Source organism: Mixophyes fleayi, chromosome 8 (genome assembly GCF_038048845.1).
Source record: "Mixophyes fleayi isolate aMixFle1 chromosome 8, aMixFle1.hap1, whole genome shotgun sequence".
Classification (NCBI taxonomy): domain Eukaryota; kingdom Metazoa; phylum Chordata; class Amphibia; order Anura; family Limnodynastidae; genus Mixophyes; species Mixophyes fleayi.
The window spans coordinates 132,943,039-132,962,881 of NC_134409.1; the positions used below are offsets into that span (position 1 = coordinate 132,943,039).

General features: G+C 42.1%; 1 protein-coding gene across 1 annotated transcript; it reads right to left on the reverse strand.

The window, feature by feature from the left end:
* Positions 1-12,745: 12,745 nt before the first annotated feature.
* Positions 12,746-19,838, reverse strand: SEC61A1 (SEC61 translocon subunit alpha 1). The gene is made up of 12 exons (XM_075183629.1): positions 19,687-19,838; positions 17,947-18,014; positions 17,713-17,778; positions 17,436-17,514; positions 16,003-16,134; positions 15,776-15,885; positions 15,515-15,668; positions 15,180-15,340; positions 14,859-15,056; positions 14,387-14,578; positions 14,228-14,304; positions 12,746-13,330 (listed from the first exon to the last, which is right to left on the reverse strand). The coding sequence occupies exons 1-12, from the start codon at positions 19,691-19,693 to the stop codon at positions 13,144-13,146; spliced, it is 1,431 nt and encodes a 476-aa protein (XP_075039730.1). The 5' UTR covers positions 19,694-19,838; the 3' UTR covers positions 12,746-13,143.
* Positions 19,839-19,843: the final 5 nt, after the last annotated feature.

The following is a 19,843-nucleotide window of genomic DNA, read 5'->3' on the forward strand; positions in this document are numbered from 1 at the left end:
ATAAATGACTCCAGGGCTATCAAGCCCCCTGTCAGAGGTGCTGGAGGGTGCGGGGAGAGAGAAAGGCGAGAGGAGCTGGCACATTGTAATAACTAAATGCAAATAATAAATCATTGTTGAAGAGACAAGGCTGATAATATTTTTTTTTTTGTCGCGCTGGTCTCCTGCCACGCTTCTTGGAGAAGGGTGCATGGTTTTGGGGAGGGTAGGGGGGGGGAGATGGTAAGAAATGCAGTTGGAGCAAGTTATTAATCTGTCAGTCACCTCCTCTAGTTTTGTCTCTTCCTCATAACACCCCCTCCCCAGGAGACTCATTCATAGTCGCAGCATTTACAGCGTTGGTAGTCGCAGTGTATCCTGACTTCATGCTTGTATTAGTATATTGTCATTATTGGTTCTTACATCACAGTGTGGTGATACGCACCTGGGATAACATACTATCTAGTGTTCGTTATATGGTTATTAGTAGTTACCAAGAACTCATATATAGAGCCCATATGTAAATTACAAGACTGCAGGAATTGTTTTTACTTATTGAGGGTACGTTGACAGGACTTTAAATATCCATATTAATAGTAAGGGATAGTTTATTGCCTATAATATACTTGTGAGTATGAATATAAGATATATTGATGGTGTAAGATATGCACTTTCATATGGCGTACCACAAATGTGTACATCCTTCTATAGTCTTTTAGCGCCTTGTGTCTCCTTAAGCAGTGTCGGACTGGGGCATGAAGGGCCCACCGGGGGATTGCAACGCTAGGGGCCCCGCCAGAGGGGGTGTGGCCAGCCATCGTAGAGGCGAGACTAGACGCTAGAGGGGGAGTGGGCAGCCCACAAAGTACAGCTAGCATCATAGTGTAGTATATAAAGAATGCAGTGTGTGTATAAAGAGTACACAGTCTGACCTGCCCCTTAGATTAGGCAGAACAGTCACCATAAATCGGGATTGTCCCACTAGACCAGGCTTGGCTAACCTGTGGCACTCCAGGTGTTGTGAAACTACAAGCCCCAGCATGCTTTGCCAATATATAGCAAATTATTGCTGGAAGGGTGTGCTGAGACTTGTAGTTTCACAACACCTGGAGTGCCACAGGTTAGCTAAGCCTGCACTAGACTCAGAATATTTGACAGACTGTCCTACCTGTTGTCACTTTTACCACCTGTACCTGCAGGTTTCTTTAGTTGCGGCTTGTCTGGATCCTGGAATGTTGAAGGCCCTATTTGGGAAAAAATAATGAGTACATTTACAAGATTCCAACCAGCCCTGTCATTAAATCAATAGGACCAACAATTAATACATAGGCCTTCCTCCAGCCCTAACATGCTCCAGCCCCTTCATGCCTAGCCCTTCACTCTGCCATCATGCTCCCCCTTCACTCTGCCTTCATGTCCCCCTTCACTCTGCCTTCATGCTCCCCCTTCACTCTGCATTCATGTCCCCCTTCACTCTGCCTTCATGCTCCCCCTTCATGCTCCCCCTTCACTCTGCCTTCATGTCCCCCTTCACTCTGCCTTCATGCTCCCCCTTCACTCTGCCTTCATGTCCCCCTTCACTCTGCCTTCATGTCCCCCTTCACTCTGCCTTCATGCTCCCCCTTCACTCTGCCTTCATGTCCCCCTTCACTCTGCCTTCATGTCCCCCTTCACTCTGCCATCATGCCCTCCTTCACTCTGCCATCATGCCCCCCTTCACTCTGCCATCATGCCCCCCTTCACTCTGCCTTCATGTCCCCCTTCACTCTGCCTTCATGCTCCCCCTTCATGCTCCCCCTTCACTCTGCCATCATGTCCCCTTTCACTCTGCCTTCATGTCCCCCTTCACTCTGCCATCATGTCCCCCTTTACTCTGCCATCATGTCCCCCTTCTTTCTTCCATTCCCTCACTTACCTTTTCTATCTGCTACTTTCTTCTCTTCTGTCTTCTGTCTGCCGTGCTCCTCACGCGAGTTTTTTTTCCTTCCCTTCAGTTACTTGCTCCCCCCACCAACAAAGAGGGGAGCAAGCAGGGTCGGGGCCTACCGGTGGATAGACCGGTCCCCCGGCGGGCCAGTCCGACCCTGTCCTTAAGCCTTGAGAGATGAAAGGGGGGATTGGGGGGTAAGGTATAGACAAGCGTATGTCAATGCGACTAGATGTGGACATATACTCGGATACGCCTATCAGTAGACGTATGTCTTAAGTATAAACGATGATGATGACGATCTGATTGGCTGATGGCATATTGACGCTTCCCGCTGATGGCATTTAATTCATTATATGAAGTTGCGGCCCTCGACTCGAATGACCTAATTGACATTTCTATTTGTGTGTGTGTGTGTGTGTGTGTGTGTGTGTGTGTATATTAGGGAGTTTAGATTGTAAGCTCCAATGGGGCAGGGACTGATGTGAATGAGTTCTCTGTACAGCGCTGTGGAATCAGTGGCGCTATATAAATAAATGGTGATGATGATGACATCTATGGTTATAGCCCAGCAAAGTTCTTTTCCCCTCAATGCCTCAGGTTTTCTTCAATGCCAGCGCAACAAAGCTGAGGTTACCCTTGGTGAGGGGTTTCACAAACTTCTCCACCCTCCCAACACCAGAAATAAAAGTAGGAAAGGTGACATCGCTATTAATTACGATCCATCGTTATCTCCCCATAACCGGGCCACGTGGTGTGTCTCATATTCAGCATTTCCCCATTAATGTCATGGGGAACATTTATGGAAATAGTAATGTTAAATAGCAATTAGAATCTGATATCTGTGTGCAGCTCTACCACTAATATAAATGTTCCTTAGGCTGGGTACACACTACAGGGTGTTCAGACGATTATCGGGCCAATCACACGATAAATGACCGTTCGACCCTATATAGTATATAGTGTGTACGCTCCAACGATGAACGTTTATCGTTCCAAAGCTCATCGTATTGTTTCATTTGATTTATATATTAAACTAAAAATCTCACTCAATGTCCTTCCATCCCTTCAGTGTGTATGCACTCAGGGACGGCAGTGTCCATAGATCTCTAGTCACCATCTTTTCAGCCGATGGTTATGACAGATGAAGAGCACAGATCTGACGGTAAATCTTGTAAACCGTGTATAGTGTGTACACAGGAATCGTCGTGCTGATCGGGACATTTTTATGGGGTTGTCAATCGTTGGAAAAGTCATTAACTATATCACATCGGGAGAAATATTTCTTCCGACAACTAGAAGGTTTTTCGTTTTAGTTAATTGTTTTATTTGAAAGTCAGCAGTGTGACCATTTATCTATCGGAATTTTAATTAAAAATTTTTTTTTTTTTTTTTTTACAATTTACATTTTGGGTTGAATCACTGTTCATGAAATGTAACTCATGCCTTAGGAATGAATTGACTGAATTAGAGTTGTGCGAGTTTTGCAGCAAAAAATCAGCAATATAAAGTTCTTATTCCTTTCTTGTATTACCGTAGGCGAACTAGGAAAAGGGGGAGTGGGTGGGGCTTGATGCAATATGTGTCATCATGTGTGTGTGCAACTGCATCAAGCCCCACCCACTTTGTTATACTGTGACACTCAATATTTACTGATGAGGGTGGAGCTTAATGATACAATTCACATCATGTCCTTGCCCACCTTGTAGCAGGTAATCGTTCTCTGGGAGAATTACCAATAATTGGAGTCTCCTGGACATTCTGTTCGAACAGGCAGCAATGGTTTATAAGTACATTGTTTTGTTCTGTTCAAACCATTTATCTGGAATTAGTGAACCAGAATTAATATTACTACTCATTTTTTTGCCCACTGGATAGTGGCTAACCCACCTGTTGATTACATAATTAATCTGCGAAGTTGCATAAGTATCAGTGTTTTGTATTTATTCATTGTGCAACATTGTACAGTCATTGTTAACTGTTCCCGCACCCTCTTCCAAATATCCTTTGGTTTGTTCTATCAATAATAATACTAAAACATGCTGAAATATAAAAAAAGTATGTGGCAGAAACAACGGATCCAAAATATGGCTTATAAGAGAGTTAATTTTTCAAAATGATAATCAATTAAACGGAAAGTGATTTAGGTGCTGTACAGGTACTTTGAGCAGCCATAAAAGAAATCTATCTAACCTTGATGGTTGAGATAAATGAGGCAGAATAGCGCAAGCTGACTTATGCATTGTTGATGGTAAAAGATTTAAGAGCAAGCCCGCTCTTTCATTAGCAGCAGCACCTGCATATCAGAATATTATAATGTAGTATCCTCGTGTAGTGTTCCTGTTGACACAAACATGAGCAGTACCAACAACAGCAGCATTCGGTTAAAAAGCAAGAAATGCATTTACGGTTGTCTCCAGTATAGACAAAGCAAATGTCAATCATGGCAAAAAAGTTGATGTATGATTACCCAGTTTTGAAGATAACGTAATGTTATGATGTTAATGGGAATACAAAGAAAGAAGGAGCAGATAAAGTTTACATACATATGGATAGAAATAAAAATACAGATGTTGAAAGTAAGAGTGATGATGATAGTGGATCAGTTAGTTTGCAATTCCCCCCCCCCCCCCAGTCGTTATCCCCAAGGCTCACATGCTGCCCCATTCTCCCAGCATACAATGCTTCTGCAATCTCTCCCATCAAATACAGTGCTGCATAGTGTGATGGTGATAATATTATTGTTGTTCCCTGCCCCATAGCTCTGAGACTTAGCAGATGAGGCTTTTGATAATCTCAGAGTCATGCTGCATCCACTCGGGTAGGGGATTGAAGAACACCCATGTGAAGGACATGGTTTTCTAGACTTGGACTTGAGAACTACACTGATCTGTCCGTTCTGAGGAGCCAACAATGGGGAACTGGCGCTTCATTCACCTCTAGAACGCTAGAGTGCTAGGATCAACGGGAGTGGAGTGAACATGGCTCCATCACCAACTGATGTGTCGCTAGATATTGAAGCAACACCCATGGTGACGGCCTGATACCTGAGATACACAGCCTCCTGTTCTAGAGAGGACTTCAGTTCCACGCCCACACTCTGGGCCTGAGTCATTAAGGAGAGCAAGGCAAAAAAGGAGTAAATTTGATCCTGGATCAACCATGTTACAATGCAAGGGGTGCAAATTAGTTTATTATTTTACACGTTAGGAAAATACTGGCTGCTTTTTCAAGTAGTACACAAATACTTGGTAGCTTTATTTTTACACTGAAATTTAAAGTTGACCTAGGACATGCCCTACCCCAACTAAAAATCTGTCCCCACATTTTAAATTTACCTCCCCCTCCTCCAATGCAACATGGTTTTGCCCAGGTGCAAAGTTACTCCTTTACTTTTTTGCTTTGCTCTCCTTAATGAATCAGGCCCCCTGTCTCAACAACAGGGAATTAGATGACAAATGATCTGATTGCATTAGGGACATTTGACATTAGTACAGTAGATTCTCCTATCAGGCTAAAAATTTGCTTTGTCATTACCTTCATCCTGCAGCGCAGTTTCCTGATGCAGCAAATACTGTGAGAGGCGAAGACAACCCGGAGGTTGCAATGCCACTCCAACCGAAACTACTGGTGGGACTGCCGCAGTTTTTATCTATATACGTCTGCCACCAGAAAATATTATTTTTGGGTATACTCAGATATCCAGTCAGCAAATTACCTACATTGGACAAACTGGAAATGCATAGGCAAACCAAGAAGGGGGGGGTTCCTAGTGTCTGGAAACCCCCCCTCCAAGCCTGGGGCACTGTATAATTGAGGTGACTGGACCCTATCCTGGCTTCACACTGCTCTGTTTGAAAAGGGAGAGCTGCGTGCACCTAACAGTACTGCACGCAGCATTGCCCATGTATATTATGGGGATAGGAAGAGTTGAAGAGCAGCCAAGCACTGTCTAAAATTATAGCCACGCCCCCATACATGATTGTCACGCCCAATGGCGGCATGGTGTGGAAACCCCCCTCTACAAATCCTGCGTTTGCCCCTGAAACGGATCATCTTATTTGGCGCTAGGAATGAAAGGACGGGGCCGCGTGCGACCAACTTTAAGCAGAAGAGTAACAGCAAAGAAGATCCACACAAACAATCAAGGCAGATTTCAAAGTAAAAAAAAACTAGAACATGGGTAGAAACGTTGCAATGTATTTACAATATGTAGAATTGTCTAGCAGAAGTCAATTCACACTTATTGCAAAAAAAAATATTGAAGCAAATGGGTTGCAATGAAGACATGACTTCAGTATAAGTTGTCGTTGTACACTTTATCTTGATACACCTGTGTCTCACATGCTGGCGGATTTTGAGGGAATGTGAAATACTTGTCTTCTGTGACCTCCATTCATCACCTGTAGGTTGTCCATGTTGTCCAGCATAAGAACCTTTTACTGGCCGATAGCACTAAAGATGATTTAGGAGAGCAGAAGAGGAGGGAGGCTGTCACAGCCCGCGTATTAATACCAAGCCGTAAATATATTCTGTAATAGAAAACTTCAACACAAACTGTGGAGGTCACGGCTAGCCGGAGAGGCTGATACTGTATATCAGTATATATTCTTTATGGGAAATCTCAGTTCAGCACTGACTGCCCTTGTACCAACAAGCTGTAATGGATTGGTTGAAACCATAAAGAAGTAATGTCACTGTCTTTATAGGGGGGAAAGGGGGGGGGGGGGGTGAAGCATGATTTTCAGACCTTGAGAAAAGCAACTTGTTGTCCTTCGTTTGTTTGCGCGAGCTTAAAGCTGTACTACCTGTGACAATGTTGAACTAACTTGCCCACTCCCGCTAGTAGGGCCGTATTTAGGCTGAGGCTGCAGGGACAGTGCCCTGGGGCCACTGGCCTAACGGTGGCTCAGTGGTTAGCACTTCTGCCTCACAGCGATAGGGTCATGAGTTCAATTCCCGACCATGGCCTTATCTGTGTGGAGTTTGTATGTTCTCCCCGTGTTTGCGTGGGTTCCCTTCGGGTGCTCCGGTTTCCTCCCACACTCCAAAAACATACTGGTAGGTTAATTGGCTGCTATCAAAAATTTACCCTAGTCTCTCTGTCTGTCTGTGTGTGTGTGTGTGTGTCTGTGTGTGTGTGTTAGGGAATTTAGACTGTAAGCTCCAATGGGGGCAGGGACTGATGTGAATGCGTTCTCTGTACAGCGCTGCGGAATGAGTGGCGCTATATAAATAAGCGGTGATGATGCCAATAGGAAGCACTTTAAAATCCTCACACATTTCATGCAAGTAGGGGAATTGGACTACATGTGTTATTTGTGTTGGAAAGCGATCGATTTTGCTAATTTTTAAGAATTTAGCAACTGCCGCCATTTCCTGGGGTTGGTTACTCCTGTTTTCACGGGATTGGCTCAGTGAGTGTGGATATTAGTTACAAATGTATTGTTATGCCTCTATTTTGAACGTATCCAGTTCTCGTCTCGACAATACACTTTAGTGGAAACTTTACGCGTCTTTCCTATTGTTGTTATATATTTAAGTGTGCGCTAAAAATTGTGATTGGTCGATATATATATATATATATATATATATATATATACTCTTTCAGTTCATTCATTCCTCCGACACTCCAAAAACATACTAGTAGGTTAATTGGCTGTATATATATATGTGGTCTGTATTACTATAGGCTGTCAGTTCATGTCTTGGTCATGTATATAATGCAATTAAATACATAGTTGCTGACTACAGTCATGGAGCCAGTAATGTTCTCTTACTGTATTCTATGTTGGATTCTGCTTTTCCTATTTCTTTATCAGTATCCTGATGTAATAGTTCCCTCTAGTGTTCAAAAGATAACATTACACACTGTTAAAGACTATTTAACATGGCCTCAATCACTTCATCATCATCATCATCATCATTTATTTATATAGCGCCACTAATTCCGCAGCGCTGTACAGAGAACTCATTCACATCAGTCCCTGCCCCATTGGAGCTTACAGTCTAAATTCCCTACTATAGACACACAATCACACAGACAAACCGAGAGGGAGACAGACAGACAAAGAGGGAGAGCCTAGGGTCAATTTTTGATTGCAGCCAATTAACGTACCAGTATGTTTTTGGAGTACTTCCAATCATTTTTGCAGTATAGTTTTGATTGTATAAAGGGCTTAATGTGGTTTAGGCAAAGACAAATTAAGTGGTATATATCCCTTAGAGGGGAAAAATCAGGAAGGTGACACAAGCTGATGTTAACTGTTTTCATATGGGCAAATTCATTATATTCCACCCCAAATCTTCAACACCAATATTTATTTTGAAATGATCTTAAACTCCTGATGAACCCAAATTAAGGAAAGGTTAAAATAGTTGACTGTTTTATCGAATTTGGATGCTTCTGTGGCCTGAACGTATGCATGAAAGAGCCCATGGACTTGTAGATTTTCAGTCTGACGCTTCTCAAGATATTTCCAGCTATATAACATTAGCAGATGCACCAGACGTACACCAGGGGGTAAATTTATCAAACTGCGGGTTTGGAAAAGTGGAGATGTTGCCTGTAGCAACCAATCAGATTCTAGTTGTCATTTTGTAGAATGCATCAAATAAATGATAACTAGAATCTGATTGGTTGCTATAGGCACCCCCATATAGAACCTCAGCCACACTCCCATATGGAGCCCCGGCCAACTGACATTGAGGAGAAGCCACTGGCAGAGCGACGCTGGGCTATGATGTCACTGTCCAGCGCCATTCTCCCAGACGGAAGCGGGAGATGTCGCCCCCTCACATTGAATCTATGTAATAATTTACATTTTTGCCTTCATAACCTATATGTTATTATTACGCTGACTGTGAGCACCAATGAACAGTCTGTTCAGTTGACCAGGTCACATATTGTGACCACATTGTACAAACTACCACAAATCTCAGTTTTAGCATAAATAATAACCTTTTCACTTCCTGAGGCCGGTGCCCTGTTTACACCTCAGGAGGTTACAGAATATTTTGCATTTTCTCTTATCCCTTATTCAACCCAAAATATATCCCATATTATATTATAACGTGTACAGGGATACCAAATATGTGTGCATTATTGGAGGTTTGGTCTATATTGGTCTACCTATATGTTTTCTATGTGTGTCTGGCTATTGTTATTCATTTATTCTATTGTTAACACTTTTTGTTTACGTGGTAAAGAACATATTAACATGCAATACAATGTGTAAACACTAGGGGAGCTGTGCTGGAGCTGATCTGTGGCTGGAGGCCATAATGACGCTCTATCTCTACCAGAAGACTTATCCTATGTGTGCTGGAAGCTATTGGGGTGTCCAGTAAGATTACGGATTGTTTCCTAGATATATAATGTGAAGTTCTTACCTGCAGCCAATGACTATCCCTTTCTGCTTCTAAATAATTAAGTCCCACCAATTTTGGCTGCAAATTGCGGTCTTGGTGTATATACTGTATGAATTACACTTTATTTGCTAAAACCAGTTTCGGTGTAAGTAAATTAGGGTTATTCTATAAAAGTAGGCTCAAAGTTGAGTAATTATGGTCAGATATTAAGGTAATGCAGATTTAAGGCCATATTTAAAATAATAATAAAAAGACTTAAAGGAGCACTAAATACCTAAATTGAAACATTCTGATATGAACCATGAAGATATAATACATGGTTTTTACCCTGATACTGTTAAAAATTTAATTATTACCTTTCCTCTCAGCTCCTCCCACATCTCGACAATCTGACCCAGGGATTAATGCTAAGAATGCAGTCACCTGAGCTACTGTGACATTGCTGGCTCCGCCCCTGAGTATGAATCTACCAATCCCGACAATGCATTTTTGCAAAGCATGTTTGTCAAGCTGTCACTCACTCTGTCTACCGTTAGAGAAGCACCTCCCTCCCAACATGGCATACAGTGTCATTCCTGAGAACTAAGACCTGCACTGAAAGTAACACAAAATCATTGAGTTTGAAGTATAAGGGTGGACCAGACAATTCCAAGGTTCCATAGCTGTGTCTTTTACCCATAGCAACCAAACTAAATAATATTATTTCACAAGAGACCTTCAGGCATCAGCAAATTTTCTAAATTACATATCACAGTTACCATATTGTATTTATAAATATGTTTGCTGGGGCGTAATAAATATTATAATAGTAAAATTTTCCTTTAACGCAGAGGAGCTCGAACTCAGTCCTAAAGAACCACCAACAGTTCATGTTTTCAGAATTTCTTTAATCGTGTACAGGTGAGTTCATCTATTATTTCTGTGTCAGTAATTATCCCACCTGTTTCTACAGACAGAAATCCTGAAAACATGACGTGTTGGCAGCTCTCAAGGACTGGTTTTCAGCACCGCTGCTTTAATGCATCTCTGTCACCTACACACCGTGGCGGCATCCATTTTGTGTCCTTTAAACAGTTTCCAGCCAATCAGTTTGCTAAGAACCAGGGACATCACTGAGGGACTGCCTGACTAATATTCAGGAGGCCTGATTAATATTCATGAGGAGTCAGTTCCTAGTGATAGACTACATTCTCATGTATATTAATTAGTTCAGCCCACAAACTGGATGACTCCACCGTGCACAGGTGACAGATAGACTTTAAGAATGGATAAAATACACATAATAGGGGTTTGCATAATAATCTCCTCTAACAGTTTATTAATCTCTTACAAGAAAACAAATTTAACAAACCATCTGTCATTATAGGCTGCCTGCTGTAGATATGCGGTGAAATGATGACATTCTGTAAGGTAAGGTATATAATGTAAGATATCTGTGTGGTATTTATTGAAGAGTACATGATATGTGACCACGTGAGACCCACAGATTGTGCAAAGCTCAAGTGGAAACGTAGAAATGCCCGTACAGATCCAAACCAACACGATGGAGAGGAAAACATGAACGTAACATTTTATTGTGCAATACGGATTACGGGAACGTTTCCCATGTTTAAAAATACAGAATGCAAAACAATTCTTAACGACAGATTCTTTAAAAACACAGCATTTTTATTAGTTTTACAGCTTCAGTCCTTAAACTCTCCACTTGGGTTACAATGACCCTATTTTACCGATGACAGAAGAATACAAACTTACGATGATTATGAATGAGAAAAATTAAATGTAGCTCACGACCCTAATATAGGTTTGTAAAATTGAACAGATCCTGTGTTCAATGACTTCAGAAATCCCTACTTCTCATACTGTGACATTGATAATCCACTCCAATCTGTAAGGGGGGGGGGGGGGGGGACTACAAGAGGAGCCTAGACACGGTATATTATACAGAGCTGTGTGATATATAATATTTTAGTATAAAGGGCTGTCGCCATGAGCAGGAGACATCCGCTGGTACTTCCACAGGTCACAATATTCATCAGTCTGCAATGCTAGAACTAGGAATATTGTGTACAAACGGTGCAGAGAGAACCTGTACTGTCAACTTTTTGCATAGGATAAAGCCAAACAAAATAGTAACAATTTCAATTGTACTGAACACTATTAAACTTCATTTATTTAAGGTTCCTTTTGCCCCCTTCTTTGTTAATCTCTCTTTTCTGCCTTTTCTCCTGAGTGCATTTGTAATAATTTATTTCACTATAATCCAATAAACTCACAAGTGTCTGAATTCCAAGAACACCAAACAGGACATCCCAAAAGCAAACGTGGAGTGTAGATTAATTCAGATTATTAAATTGGGGGCATCAAGTTAAGAGATCAGCCGTGTAGATTTAGACACACATGTAATACATAGGCTGCGTGCGTCCAGCTGTCAGTATACAGGTGGAATAATTATCCCGCAACATGCATATTACATGTGTGTATTCCCATGGGGCTACTGCTGGCTCTAACGATGGGGTTGGATGTTAAAGTTGCTCCAACTGAGAAAAATTGGAATAAATCTGCCTGTTTGGCCCCAGTTGGTGACTCTCAGATCTACACCAATATAACTGGCTGGGTTGAGCGCTCACACATGCAGCAATCTCCTGTTAAAGTGACCAATTGTGCTATTCAGGACATTTTAAGGGTAACAATCACTTCTTTTATTATCAAGGATTCACTTCAAAGCACCAAAGTATCATTCTTGGGATTGATGTTGCATGTTAGGTGCAGGTAAATACAGTGTATATATTACACATATATATTATACGAACCTCACACCATATTGTGAACCACAGGTCTACAGATCTAGAACGCATGCGTTTCCTTACAACTAGAACAGATTTATGTAGCGCTCCGGATGTGCTGTAGATCCTGGATCATAGAGCCCGCTCTATGTGATCTTAGACAAAGCGCAATCTCGTTCTGTCCAAGGTACCAAAACCACAGTGCCGGCTACTGGGCAGGTAAAGTGTACCCGACAAATTCAGACACTTATGGACGGCCCTGTATAAAATTATATGCGCTACATAACGTTTTTGCTTCCGTACCTCACCTAGGATTTAAGAGTACCTTTCAATACCATATAGTGATCTAGATAAAGGATTTTATATTAGTGTACACAGCACAAATCTTCTGCAACCAAATCTTATCCATTCCTTGCAATGTAGCATTTGCTGGAAGGAAGCCAGTTAGAATTAGAAATCCGCCAAACATCTAACTTAACAAAGCTGCATCGGAAACTCAGGTTATGGCTACATTAATACAGGCGCTATGGCCACGATACAGACGCCAATTGACAGACCTCCAACTGGACAATGCATCATACATGATAATTTACATTTCTTGGATGCAGTTGTCCTTATTGTAGTGTAAAAGAACCAGGTGAAAGAAGAGTATTATGTGTCGAGCCCAGCAGGAAAAACACAATTTGTTTTCAAAGGTTTTATTGAAAAAAAAATTGATAATACCCATAGCTCTGCTCCAAACGCTGTACAGATGAGATAACCGACATGAAGTCTTTGAGACGACACTTAAATAGATGCCCTGTTTGAATTCATGCTCAAAATAGTCAAAATTAAAATATTTTTCCAGAAAAAAAAAAAAATAAAGTTCTTGCACACAGTCCACAATTATATAAAATTGGCCAAAACTATTAAAAGGGGAAGAAAAAAAACTAAACAAAAAACAGGGTGTTCGAGGACATCGTGGGTGAATGGACCACCGACTGGGACGTGTCTGACTCTCTCTGAAGTCCCTGGAATACACACTCCACGTTGGGTTTGCCAAACCACGTGATCAGCCGACATCCAAGGTTTGTGGACTGGTTAGAAGAGGAGCGCACCCATACTGCCGACCTCGCTCTGCTCCTTGACGAAGATCTCAAAGTACTGGTAGATAATAGTGACAGCCAATAGGATACCTGTTCCCGAGCCTATGGCCCCCAAGAAGTCAGCAAGGACGGAGAGGGCCCCGATGCAGAGACCACCAAAGGCGGCAGCTGTTGGGATGTACCTAAAGAAGAGGGGAAAAGAGCCCATGTTAGAGGACTCCATAACAGTTTTTATAATCTTCAATGCCTTGATTAACTGTAAGAATGGGGCAGCATCGTTTAGAAAAACCCTATCATCATAGCGGACATCAGTATCATCATAGCGGACATCAGTATCATCATAGCGGACATCAGTATCATCATAGCGGACATCAGTATCATCATAGCGGACATCAGTATCATCATAGCGGACATCAGTATCATCATAGCGGACATCAGTATCATCATAGCGGACATCAGTATCATCATAGCGGACATCAGTATCATCATAGCGGACATCAGTATCATCATAGCGGACATCAGGGATGCCAGGATAAGATTCTAGTTCACAAAAATACTTTAAACCCCAGGGCTCTAGTCTGGAGAATGTGCCCTTTAAATTGTACGTTTTGTTTGACTTACGCACTTGCAGACTTTTCTTTTATGTATAGTATATTTTTCATTATTATACCATTAATTTCACAAACCATAATGGAGGCTGCAACAAGAGCTGGTAGTTTTGTATTGCACACCCCCAGTTTACTTGCCTTAGTACAGAAAAGGAAGCTTAAAATCTGCAAGTAAAGGAGAACTAGTCTGTAACAGACCAAGCGGTTGGGCGATGTGTCCTGTAATTTTGTCTTAGCTTTACGTACGTAGTTATAATTTTGACATTTATTCACAAATTAATAACAAAGCTTGCCAGTGTCAGCCAGAGACCATATTTAATCGGAGGGAACTGAATATTGTGGTTTATAAATAATGGAATTCCACAGTATATTTTAGTTAAGCTTTACGTGGATTGCTAACAAGTCTCACGAGAGTCACATATCCGTGGCGTGTTGCTGGCAGGTATGAATAAGAAGCCGCAAATCACTCACCTGTTCAGTTCGTGCACCATAGAGGTCTCTCTGTGGCCTCTCATCACCATCTGTTGCTCCTTAAGCTGCTTTGCCACCTGCAGAGAAAGTACACAACAGTTACATAGACCGTCCATAAACGGACGTCAGCGCGACACACAGCCAGGGACGGACACTTACATCCTTAGCGGAAGAGCCGGACACTTCTATCCAGGTCTTGGAGAAGAAGGCGCAGGAGCCCAGCATGAAGACTATGTAAATTACCGCATGAACCGGATCATCCAGCACAGAACCAAACGACTCCGGCGGAGAAAGGTAGTAACAGAGCCCGCCCACGGGGTACGCTCGAGCCGGTCCCCCGGTGGAAGTGTCCTGAAAACAGGAAAACCTGGTCAGACCCCATGACGTGTAGAGGTGACAGCTCATTGTAGTAAAAGAGTTGTTGAGTAAAACTCAACCAAGTGCAACACTTCCTGTGATCTCTTCATCTTATTTATAAATGATTTATAACAATAAGAGATCACTTGCCTCATATTGTCAGTTTGGGGGTATATGACCAACAGTTATTCATCTGTCTAAAGAGAAGTGTCCAATAAGAGGAAATGCCATAAACGACACAAGAACCCCCTTGGTCAGGTTTGGGGATACTTACAGACCACGTCCCCAAGAGGTTGACCAGTAGGTTCCCGCTGAACCGGGCAGACAGCATCTGAGAGATGACGTACAGGTTGGAGACCAGAGCGGATTGCAGGATGATGGGGATGTTGGAGGTGTAGAACAATTTGATGGGGTACGTGTTGTACTGTCCGCGGTAGCGGGCGGATTTGATGGGAAGGTCCACTCTGAATCCCTGCGATACAAAATGTTAGAACTTCACTCTCAAACACAAATTAACAAATGAAATGACACCAGGTGTAAGAACTTAAATGGCAGAAATCCAGTCTAAAATCTTTGGCGACCAGCCGGTACACACCTGGAAGTATATAACCACAGCGAAGACAAAGATGGTAGCTATCAGGTTCATGAGGTTGGGCAGGTTCTGGCGATAAAAGGCTTCCCGGAGAGCACGGACCTTGTCGGTACGAGTGGCGAGCAGGTGGAACAGGGCGATAATGGCTCCCTCAAACTCTGTACCTAAAGGTGGGACACATCACAGTACATAGAGGTTAGAACACATTACAATCCTAACAAAGTTATTCTGTCTATGTTGGACCATGTAGAGTAAAACGGAAGTTATTTAGCGCTTATTGGCCCCTTTAACCTATGAGGAATTGACTCCATGAATTGAGGAAAGCGCCATGTTCCTACCTCTGCCAGTGTTCACGGTGGTCGGGCTGAAGGCCTTCCAAACAATGGTCTCGCAGATGTTGGTAGCGATGAAGAGGGAGATACCGGACCCCAGACCATAACCCTTTTGCAGCAGCTCATCCAGAAGTAAGACAATCAAACCGGCCACAAAGAGCTGGGGGTGAGAAATTAGGAAAAAGGATGGTTATTCCATGGAAGACCCACAGGGCCCCCACACAGACCCACAGGCCCCCCCCCACACAGACCCACAGGACATCTCACCTGGATGGTGATGAGCAGACAGATGCCAGCACCCATCTCCGAGGGGTCTCCATACATCCCAGTCATGACGTACACAATGGCCTGACCGATGGTGATGATCATACCAAACACTGAGGAAAATCAGGACATGTTAAGTCAATTACAGATTACAAACCAAAATTAAATAAATCTCTCCGTGACATGCACAAATATAGTCAACCAGAAAATCCTTCCAACGTATGGCTTACATTTCTGTGCTCCGTTGAACAAGGCTCTGTCCTTTGGAGTGTCCCCGACCTCAATGATTTTGGCCCCAGCCAGAAGCTGCATAATGAGGCCGGAGGTGACAATAGGAGAGATACCCAGCTCCATCAAGGTACCTGTGAAATAAGAGAAATAATAAGTTACATAGATGTACAAACCCTGAACACAGAAAAGTATATTAGGTGACATATCCAAGAGCTGCAATTGAATGTTGGTGCATTTTAAACATATGGTAAAACCAGGGGGATAGCGGGGGAACGGTAACAAGTAACCTTCTGTCTAATCGGGATTTTCTCTTACGCCTCTGTGTAGGCTAAGGGCAAACTCAGGGCCTTCTGTCTGCTCTGTGATAGTCTCAGTCCTTTCTGGACTTGGCAACAGCCCCAAGGTCACAATGCCTCACCCTGATGCAGTCACACGGCTCGCCGTCAGGCCATGTCACCATGCAAATATGAAGGGAAGGTACAATATACGGGTTAAAATTCCTAATTGCAGCTCGGGCTGTGATATGGCAGCATTGGAAATTCCCTAGAATCCCTTTATACGAGTACGTGAGGTGTCAGACCAGGCGCATGGAAGAGCTGATGGGTAGTAGTTGTATACCTACAGATTGTCCCTATTGTGTCTTTTTGGGTACAGGGGAGCACGGTGTCAATTCTCCCACCTAACATTTTATAGTAATGCTTTAAGCTGAAATCTCTGTATCCACTTGCTTTGTAGATCAAAATTATTATTAACCTTTATTTAGAGAGCGCCACATGACCTCCACAGCGCTGTACAGAGGGCAAACAACAAGACAGTACATGGTATAAAAGTACAACACAACACTACAACTCCCAACACATCCACTGGGGTACAAGAGGTATAATGTACTGAATGTTTATGTTGTATACATATTCTGTGTACAGGTTCTTGTATTAGAAATACAATATACTTGTGCTTTTTCTATCAGATCACTCGTGCTATAATACAGAGCACTATTCAGGGTACAGTACAGATTACGTCTCCCCTGCAGCCTCCTCTGATCCCCACTAGAGGCAGACTCCTGTATAAAGCAACGTCTCAATGTCAGGTCACAGGGCAACTGTGATGCTGATATGTGATAAACTAGGTGGTTCTCCGTAGTGTAATATACTGCGCTACTAAATAGCCGTATTGCCTTGTTGTCACGTGTATTTACTATATTATCTGTAAACTATTCATCCTTACTCCTTCCAAGGGACAATTGATTTATCTGACCAGGCTATAATGACAAGAAATCTCTGCTCGTTTTAAGTTAGGAAGGAAAGAGGTTGTCTACAAAGGATCATTTTGTCAGCATGTCCATGGCATTAATGTGCACCTTATATAGCCTCATACAATACAGTATACACAAGATACTTGGATTTGTACACAGGAGACATGATCATGAAATTACCTCTGTTGGAAGCCAAGATAACTCTCATCCAGTAAAAGGGATCTGCAGAGTCTGAAGACATTATACCGAAGAGGGGAATCTAAAAGCAGTGAATGAAACAACAGATCAGAAACGCATAGCAGGGCAGACACCTGAAACAGGAATCCCTGGTCATAGTGCCCCATCTTTAAACCTATGCAAACATTAAATGGGTTTTTTTTCCGGATTACAGAATAGAACTTCACCGCGGCAGGAACAGCAGCTCCAACACTTATGTATAAAATCCTTGTGTGCTTACCTGACAACATACTAAGAAGATAAATAGCGTAATTGCTGTCCATAATACTTTTTCTTTAAACTGGATCTGCAAACAGAAACAAAGAAACAATTACAGCACAAAGACAGATAACACAACCCCTGCAAGCTTACTATGGAAATGTTTACTGGAAGTGCAATTACATTGTTCCTCATCTTACACAGCATAAACAAAACGTGACAAACAGAAAGGACAAAATACTGAAATGACACGTACCTTTCGTTCTGGCTTTTGGATCTCTGGCAATATTGCGCAGAAAGGCTTTATTACTTCAAGAAACTTGACTGTTAAAAAGATAAAATGATATTAATTATAATATAATCATAAGGCTTTACAGTATTTATTTTCATTGTGACTTGCAAATCTGAATTTATATATATATATATATATTTATATTTTGCTTAAGTAAAACTAAAATCACACGTGTGTGGAAAATAGTACAGGGCAGAGAACCAAACAATACTTATATAGGCTTCCCTGCGTATAACGAATTATTAAGAAGCCTGGCCAATTAATTTTGCATAAGCCAATAAATTCAGGCATTAATATTGCAGACATTCATGCTGAGTGGATTTCCTAGCCTGACCATGTATGCTAAATAATTCAGAAATAATTTTCATGCAAAAAAAAATTCTGAAAATGTCTACATGAAGTGGAATAAAACCACACACATGGATGGGAAACTATTTTATCATATTAAACGTTAAATCCATTTTTCAGACCTTATAAAGCAGATTCTGGAATAAGATACTAACCCTTCACATCATACACTTCATTACTATGCCCGAGGACAACTACACACATATTTGTACACTGTCCTTACATGTACAGTGTGATCACCAGAAAACTCTGCCAATGCAAAGCATATTGATCTGTACAGAAGCTGACGTACATTACTACTCGGGAATGCTACTTATAGACATGCAGAACCTCTAGCAAATCTCTTAGAACTAAACACAAGGTTATATAATCCCAACATTTTACTGCACACATAGAAAACCTTAAAAGAATATAACAGGAAAGACAAGACACAAATTGCATTGTCAACTTGCTGCATGTCAGTTACGAAATTAAGGTAAAATTTTTATATTCGTCCCTTGTCTGATCAACAGCCAGACAATGGTCCAAGAACCCAGAGACTTAAGCTGGGTACACACTACAGATATTTCAACCAACTTTTTATGCCGATAGATTTTACATGCGATCGATGGTCCGATCCCTCGGTCCATGGACTGCATACACACTAGCCTTGTTTAGGACGATAAAGGGAAGAGCGGACGTCCCTTTAGCGACTTTTTACAGCCATGTTGTCGTGAGCAATGACTGTAATTTTGTACTCACTGTCGTGGATCGGTGGGAATTTTCTACACACTACACAGCGGAAACGAGATTGGAATGAAAATATTAAACGGGACGACCGACCAAATAAGGCGACAATCGTCCATTTGGGCAGACTTTCGACCATCGTGTCACTGCACACACTGACCCGACTTTTGAACGAGCGGTCGTATGTTGGCTGATTGAGCCGATTATTGGACGAAAACCCTGTAGTGTGTACACAGCTTAAGAGCCCCAAAATATAAACAAGAAAGACATTCATGCAAAACAAAAAAAAAACATTTCCCTTCACTCATATCAGTCAATATATTGGTTTATAAATAGGAGAGAGGGAGCTCTATCTCTATGGATGGCATCAAATCAAACTGAATAGTGCATTAGAATGTTTAATATATAATGACATGTACACATTCTAATACACTGTTCGGTTTGAACTGATGCCATCCATATGAATAGAGCTCCCATATATATATATATATATATATATATATATATATATATATATATGCCCCCATCTGCCAGTGTCTGTATATAATATAAGATCTATCTCCATCCGAGTATTTCAGGCTGACGCCGGTGAGAGCGGCCCGGGGTCTCCTCCCCCCGGGGGATACTCACTGCCCATGGTCGGTGTCGGTGTGGTGCTCTGGGAGCGGTCCGGTTATTCCAGGCTCCCTCCTCTGACTGACTCGCAGCCGCCGCTCTCTGTACTGAAAAGGATCCCGAGACACGTCACCGCTCCCGACCACCGCTCACACACGTCAGTCACCGGAAG

Bases quoted from the DNA above. Each gene is read 5' to 3' on its own strand.
- SEC61A1 (XM_075183629.1), bottom strand. The intron at 15,886-16,002 runs GTAAGCCATACG...GATTTTCCTCAG, and splicing joins GTTCAACGGAGCACAGAAAT to TGTTTGGTATGATCATCACC. The intron at 15,057-15,179 runs GTGTGTACCGGC...TTTGTATCGCAG, and splicing joins CTGTGGTTATATACTTCCAG to GGATTCAGAGTGGACCTTCC.